At 38.2% G+C, this 8,233-nt stretch overlaps 1 protein-coding gene across 1 annotated transcript in view; it reads left to right on the top strand.

Moving 5' to 3' along the window:
- The first annotated feature begins 5,281 nt into the window (after positions 1 to 5,281).
- The window catches only part of LOC103505312 (nuclear pore complex protein Nup93-like), a 5,526-nt gene continuing 2,574 nt past the window's right edge, over positions 5,282 to 8,233 (top strand). The window contains exons 1-4 of the mRNA XM_026820639.1: positions 5,282 to 5,325; positions 5,412 to 5,714; positions 5,987 to 6,181; positions 6,486 to 6,756. Of these exons, the coding sequence (XP_026676440.1) occupies positions 5,573 to 5,714; positions 5,987 to 6,181; positions 6,486 to 6,756 (608 nt within the window). The 5' untranslated portion in view covers positions 5,282 to 5,325; positions 5,412 to 5,572. The remainder of the gene's footprint in view (positions 5,326 to 5,411; positions 5,715 to 5,986; positions 6,182 to 6,485; positions 6,757 to 8,233) is intronic.

Below are 8,233 nucleotides of genomic sequence, written 5' to 3'. Positions count from 1 at the left end.
CTGAAAAATGCTGGTAAAGTAAAATATTTATTTAATTTATTGTCCAATAGGATATTTACATTATCTATAGTATTCTACAGAGAACTCACGGGGAGCATCAGTACTTCATAGACTTATCGAAGGCTTTATCACAATTCACAGACTTCAATATTTTTCGAAAAGCAAAGAGGAATCTAAATTCAGACAGACTTTGAGCTTACCCATAAAGCATACAGTTATAATATTGATCATGTTTCTACAACAGACACTGGTTGGAATGATAATGTGCTCCCCTTTTTTTTCCACACCCACTCTTTTTCCTCCCACTCCTCTCTTTTTCCCCTAACTGGTGTGGGAATAATGTAGGTATAGGTGAGATACGAGTAATTTTGCTAGAGTTGCTACTTGTTTATTACTGCTTGAAAAAGCTCATTGATTGTTGCTGAATTTGTTCGGAAAGGATTATGTCATTTTCTTTCGAAGAGTTGTCTTTGGCGATACCTTTGGGAATTGAGAAAATTTTGAATTTGTTCAATTTGTTCTAGCATGAAGAATTGAACATTGTCATTTATGTTTCTTAGAAATAGAAAATCATAGGAATATTTATATTTTCATCATAAAAGACACAAAAATCAATTCTCTTAAATTCTACTGGATTCGAAAATAGGTACCTACATGTACATGATCAAAATAATGAGTTCAAAAATAGCGTAATATTCAAGGAGTTTGCTGGTTGACTTCAATAACTCAAATTCAAAATTTGTCTACCACCTTTGATGTTCAATATCCAGTAGACCACCATAGGTAGAAAGACATTATTCCATGAAAAATAGTAATAGAAAGTAATAACATGTATGACCATGATCAGATAAGATATAGTTAAGATATATAAGATATGACTTACATGAAGGGTGACGTTGTTGTAGGTGACGACCAAATGTGACGGAATAACTCCCAGTTGACAGCCATGTAGGATGGGTTCGTATTTGCCCTCAGCATCTTCATCTGAAAACGGAAATCAGAGACAATATGGAATAAGTAGATAATTAATATAGGTGTGGCGCTCACAACAAAATACATAATACATCACAGAAGAAGACCTCAAGCAAGAAAACCCTACCGCCATCCACGTTCCAAATTTCTGATGTTCAAGTTTGTTTCCGGACACGGAACGTCTATAGAAACACAGATTCTCCTTTCCTCATATTTCAATCTCTGAAGGTTTAAATACAACTTCCGAAATCTTGGTCAGCACCTGAGAGCTATGTCTAACTGATGAATTCAAATAAGAACGAAACGCGTATTAGGCTGCTCCCAGGTGTCTGGCTAAATAGGTACCTAGACAGAAAGGACAAATTGCCTGAAATGTACACCTGTCCGGGAAATTAAATGCGATGTGTCAGACAGACCGGGTACTGTAAGTGGAACACCTCTGCAAGTAAGATCAGAATTCCTACATCTTTTCATGCCATTACCATAGCCACTTGAAACTTGAAGTTGTCAAGAAAGCTTATTACTGTATATTTTTCTTTAATATTTTATTCCCCCTACCTTTTTCCTCCCCACTTTCTTTTTCCCTTATATTCGATGTCATGGGTGTTTACTTCCCATTCTGGTATGGCGTTTGCCATTATGTTTTTCACGCAAAGTGTTTTCAGCAGGATAATAGCTAGAAATACAGGCTCCTACTTTTCCATCCAAAACAGCATGAAATTTCCTCCTTTTCCACCTACTCCTCCCCCGTCACCTTCTTCTTCCCCTTATTCTCCTTCTTCTTCTTCTTCTTCTCCTCCTCCTCCTCCTTCTTCTTCTATTTCCCTTCCTTCTTTTACACCTACTTCTTCCCATTCACCTTCTCCTTCTACCTCCTCCTCATTCTTCTTATATTTCGACTTTTTTCTTCTTTTTTGTCCCTGAGAGTTAAGTTCTGAACTACACAAGAAGTTTTTACGATTGTTTTATTTAAATTCCAGACTTTTTACTTTCCTTTTGTGCACAATAATTGTGTAGAACAACGGGCGCACATGAGCACTTAATAAATTAGAAGATTAAATTTATGCTTTTCAATTTCATAATGTGCTCCCCTTTTTTTTCCACACCCACTCTTTTTCCTCCCACTCCTCTCTTTTTCCCCTAACTGGTGTGGGAATAATGTAGGTATAGGTGAGATACGAGTAATTTTGCTAGAGTTGCTACTTGTTTATTACTGCTTGAAAAAGCTCATTGATTGTTGCTGAATTTGTTCGGAAAGGATTATGTCATTTTCTTTCGAAGAGTTGTCTTTGGCGATACCTTTGGGAATTGAGAAAATTTTGAATTTGTTCAATTTGTTCTAGCATGAAGAATTGAACATTGTCATTTATGTTTCTTAGAAATAGAAAATCATAGGAATATTTATATTTTCATCATAAAAGACACAAAAATCAATTCTCTTAAATTCTACTGGATTCGAAAATAGGTACCTACATGTACATGATCAAAATAATGAGTTCAAAAATAGCGTAATATTCAAGGAGTTTGCTGGTTGACTTCAATAACTCAAATTCAAAATTTGTCTACCACCTTTGATGTTCAATATCCAGTAGACCACCATAGGTAGAAAGACATTATTCCATGAAAAATAGTAATAGAAAGTAATAACATGTATGACCATGATCAGATAAGATATAGTTAAGATATATAAGATATGACTTACATGAAGGGTGACGTTGTTGTAGGTGACGACCAAATGTGACGGAATAACTCCCAGTTGACAGCCATGTAGGATGGGTTCGTATTTGCCCTCAGCATCTTCATCTGAAAACGGAAATCAGAGACAATATGGAATAAGTAGGTAATTAATATAGGTGTGGCGCTCACAACAAAATACATAATTATAACCTTACATCACAGAAGAAAACCTCGAGCAAGAAAACCCTAACGCCATCCACGTTGCCAATTTCTGATGTTCAAGTTCGTTTCCGGAGACGGAACGTCTATAGAAACACAGATTCTCCTTTCCTCATATTTCAATCTCTGAAGGTTTAAATACAACTTCCGAAATCTTGGTCAGCACCTGAGAGCTATGTCTAACTGATGAGTTCAAATAAGAACGAAACGAGTCTTGGGCTGCTAGCAGGTGTCTGGCTAAATAGGTACCTAGACAGAAAGGACAAATTGCCTGAAATGTACACCTGTCCGGGAAATTAAATGCGATATGCCAGACAGACCGGGTACTGTAAGTGGAACACCTCTGCAAGTAAGATCAGAATTCCTACATCTTTTCATGCCATTGCCATAGCTACTTGAAACTTGAAGTTGTCAAGAAAGCTTATTACTGTATATTTTTCTTTAATATTTTATTCCCCCTCCCCCCCCCCCCCCCACTTTCTTTTTCCCTTATATTCGATGTCATGGGTGTTTACTTCCCATTCTGGTATGGCGTTCGCCATTATGTTTTTCACGCAAAGTGTTTTCAGCAGGATAATAGCTAGAAACACAGGCTCCTACTTTTCCATCCAAAACAGCATGAAATCTCCCCCCGCTTTCCATTCCTCCCTCTCCCTCCCATCCCGAAGTTGTTTTTCTCTCTATTATGAAATTTCTTCCCTTTCCACACTACTTATAGCTTCTCCCTCTCCTTTCACTTTAACACATTGTAACGTCTTCTTATTCTTCTTCTACTTATTGTTCGCCAGGCTTTGTTTTTATCAAACATCATTTTTATTATTTTCTCTCGTTTTCTCTTTTCTTCTTCCAATAATTTTATTTACTTTTCATTTCCCGAAGACAGAGAGAAAACTCCATTTTATTTTATGTTCTCTGTCGTCTCTCGCTCGCTTAACTAGTTGTCTTCGGGGGTGTTTCCTCCCTCCATATCGTATCTGGGACTTGGTATTTGGAACATGTATGTTAACAAAGCAGCCCGCGGCTGTGCCACGATCATTACTCGAACAGACAAGAGTTACATCTCGAAAAACATGGGGAAATATTTTTCTACCTTTGCTGGATAAAAGGGATCATTAGAGCTCGTCCAGACTGGAGCATTTGCCTCACAGCTCACCTATGGCTTCGAATTCTTGGAAATATGGTAAAAGGAATTGACTAGACTCTAGCCTTCGACTAGAATGAACATTTTTATGTGTTACCTATGCAATATGCACTGGTTCTTGTCCCATGTGGTCTTGGGGCGTTTACACCCACCGCACCGGCGTGGCAACCAGATTCATAATCTGAACGGAATTCAACCCATTTCTCGCAACTAAAATAATTAGTGAAAATCTCACACAAAAAAAAAATGCCTCAACTCACCTAGACACAGTGGGCCCACCCACTTCTCGTTGATGCACTTGATCTTACACTTGGTATTTGGAACATGTATGTTAACAAAGCAGCCCGCGGCTGTGCCACGATCATTACTCGAACAGACAAGAGTTACATCTCGAAAAAGATGGGGAAATATTTTTCTACCTTTGCTAGATAAAAGGGATCATTAGAGCTCGTCCAGACTGGAGCATTTGCCTCACAGCTCACCAACCTATGGCTTCGAATTCTTGGATATATGGTAATAGGGATTGACTAGACTCTAGCCTTCGACTAGAATGAACGTTTTTATGTGTTATGCAATATGCACTGGTTCTTGTCCCATGTAGTCTTGGGGTGTTTACACCCACCGCACTGGCGTGGCAATCAGATTCATAAGCTGAACGGAATTCAACCCATTTCTCGCAACTAAAATAATTAGTGAAAATCTCACAAAAAAACATGCCTCAACTCACCTAGACACAGTGGGCCCACCCACTTCTCGTTGATGCACTTGATCTTACAAAGCCGCGTGTAGTGGGTAAAACCAGGGCCCGGAAACTGGGCCGTGAACTTGACTTCGGAGAACGTTCGAAAGTCAGGGGTGGAATTGCGGCGTGCGAGGACGCGGGTTTGATTCAGGGACAGTTCCGGCGGCGGACAGCCCGTGCCTGGAGTTTGAATGTCTGAAACAAGAGAAGACGAAAATAAATTAGAACCTGTTTGAGGGAAAGAAAAATCATATAGGGCTGAAAAGCGTTTAGATAATAGCCAAAAGATGATAACCAAAGAGGGCCGGAATCCGGAATAGTTTCACTTTACAGTCCTGTGTCAGACTTGCAGACCTTAGGTGAGCTCCTGCGAGAGAAGGTCAAAGCTTACTCTATAGCGTCAGCCCTGAAACTTAGAAACAGCCAGTCGCTAGGATTCTAGGAAATACTACGGTGTCTGGAGCAGCTTATTTCAAAAGAATTTAATAAAACCCTCACTTTAATAAATACAAGTAAAATAAATGTCCAACTAATGAATATCGGTCTGGAGACCCAATCATTGATAAAGCTAAAGGTAACTTTTTGGACAGTTTTACATACTTATCCAGGCGAATTTGTTATAGGTTGGCAGATATTGAACACTCCTCAACTTCTTCACAGATCTGACCGAATCTTTCGCGTGCAGTTCGACTTACGAGGTGGTCTACTTTGACTCCCTCCTCCAATGCAAAGAAGCCAAGAGGAAATCCAACCAAGAACAAAACTACGTGAAAGTCTTCCACGCCAATGTCAGCAAAGTTAGCAATATTTTGGTCAGAGATATGTGGGCCATGGCCAAATGTATTGAAGAACATCTGGACCATACTGCAGAACGACCGGCCAAGTTTTCCGATAGAAACAGCATGGAGTGGGTTCAACCCTCGATCAAGTTTTTGGAGAAGAAATATTCGACCTATATGTTCAGTGAGTATTTCTACATTGATGTGTTTTTCGTGTGGTGTCTACCAGTTCAATTTTCCGGTGTCATTATTGGATTACTGATGTACACATTTTTGATGATCAGAAACGCCAGGTTTTTTTGTACTTTTGAAGCGAAGACAGTTTTGTTTTGGTCGCTGGCTGGATTATAATATTCTACCATTGAAGCTTCCATTATGAAGAACATCTTTAACAGTTTACATTACTTTGTTGATTTTCGTTATTGTTTACCAATAATCTCCTCTTGCTTCTTACAGGGATGACTCAAAAGAACGAACCTTGTAGCATCCCTGCGATCGTATTCGATGTGACCAAGGAATTCACTAAAATTGTGTTGAAACCAAACCTGCATAAGACGTCTTCGTCCAAGTTTGATAATTCCTTCTCAAACTTAGTTATGATCAATGATGATATTCCAATATGGGCCTTGCTTTACTACATCTTCCGATCAGGTAGGAAAATATTGTCAACAATTATTTACAAAATTACGCTCGATAGAAATTTCCCCTTATAGCTATATCCTACTTATCTACATGAGTAGTTTTAAAATTCAGAAAAAGATAAAACAATATTATTTCTTCACATCTTTAAGGAAATTGCTTTATTTCCAAATTTTGATGTCTCTGTATTCTCAAAATTGTGATTTAGGATCGAAAGCACGCCAACCAAAGAAAGTGGAACTCTTCCTGTTGCTATAAGACGGGTGTTTCAAAAGAATTCTTCAATTTCCTGTTATTTATCTACATTATTCTACAGGAAATTTAAAACTACTCCGAGGCATCATTGAAAGTGACCTGCTGGTGTTGAAATGTACCTCTCAAGAATCCATTGGACAGTTCATCCGCTTGCTTCAAGAATATGACGGACAAAAATTCAACTCTACACTGATTCAGCACCAATGCCAACCTAAGAAGATATCAGATGCAGATGATCCGTTCTATGCGATACTCTATTCAATTCTGAGCAAGTCGAACGTGGACCATCCTGGTTTCAAAGACATCATCAATACTTCTGAAGACTATCTGTGGTAAGGGTAGCTTCTAAGATACTAATGCATTATTAGCTTAAAGTTTAGTTCTTTAGTGGTAGTGTCATCAGAAGACCAAAGATAGACATGGCTCGATGATGGAAAACGATTCAAATTCAAGTGATTTGAGCAGGGCAAAAGCTTCCTGCTGAAAAATGCTGGTAAAGTAAAATATTTATTTAATTTATTGTCCAATAGGATATTTACATTATCTACAGAGAACTCACGGGGAGCATCAGTATACTTAACAGACATGGAAGGCTTTATAACAATTCACAGACTTCAATTTTTTTTTCGAAAAAGCAAAGAGGAATCTAAATTCAGACAGACTTTGAGCTTACCCATAAAGCATACAAGTGATTTAGACTATTTAGAGCAACCCAAAAACCATTAGGGAGAAACTTCTTAAACCGTGCAAGAGTGAAAATCGATCCTGTGACCTTCAAACCGTAGATACCATCCAAAAGGTCCCACGGATGTCACGTAGCCAATGAAATTCCTCCTGATTCTCAGAGTCAGTAGATTAATCTTCTGGATTTTCATTAAAAGTTTTTAATTTAGTTCATTGTACACAGAAGCACTGCGGTCATAAAGTATGTGCAAGGTTCAGGTCCCACGGATGTCACGTAGCCAATGAAATTCCTCCTGATTCTCAGAGTCAGTAGATTAATCTTCTGGATTTTCATTAAAAGTTTTAATTTAGTTCATTGTACACAGAAGCACTGCGGTCACAAAGTATGTGCAAGGTTTGTACTCTATGTGCTTTCTTTTTCTTCCTCCACATTTTATAAAACGTGCATTAAGCACAGGAGAATTGCAAATGTGTATTGAAAATATCTCGACGTTTTTTTCACAATACAGGGTGCTTTCCGAAAGAAAAAAAAACAACTGTTGTAAATAAATCATCCTTTCAAATTTTGAAATATCCAACCAAAGAAGCCAAAAACCCCAAGCCCATCTACCTATATGTATGATCTATCACTGAGATAGAGATTGACATACAAAAAGTATTACCAATCATGTTGAATATTTTTAACTTATCTTCACATACATTGAAGTATCTCCCACTGATATTAAAGTCAGATCATTTCTTCGGTCTTTGTGCACACAAGACATTTTTGAGGATTATTATGAACTATTGAAGATTTGCGTTTAAGATATGGAAGATTTGCAGCAAAACGTGCGCCACTTGCTTGTAAAGTGCAAATTCGTCTGGGCCACCCTCTACATCCTTTTTTCGCTCCCTCAACGAGCATTTTATTCACACCAGTGTGAGTTCTATTTACCATTGAATGTGGAGTTTAGATGAGAGATAATTTAGGAAAGATAGTATTAAGAGCACGAGAACACGTTCTTTATTTGATCAGGCAACTCTCTGAGCACAACACATCACCGTCTTTCGTATAATTTTCCAGCAATGACGACGCTCTTCTCCTTCTTCTTCTTCTTCTTCTTCTTCTTCTTCCTCCTCTTCTTC

Source organism: Diaphorina citri, unplaced genomic scaffold, assembly GCF_000475195.1.
Source record: "Diaphorina citri unplaced genomic scaffold, Diaci psyllid genome assembly version 1.1 scaffold163, whole genome shotgun sequence".
Classification (NCBI taxonomy): domain Eukaryota; kingdom Metazoa; phylum Arthropoda; class Insecta; order Hemiptera; family Psyllidae; genus Diaphorina; species Diaphorina citri.
This window is presented reverse-complemented; position numbering and strand designations above follow the sequence as displayed.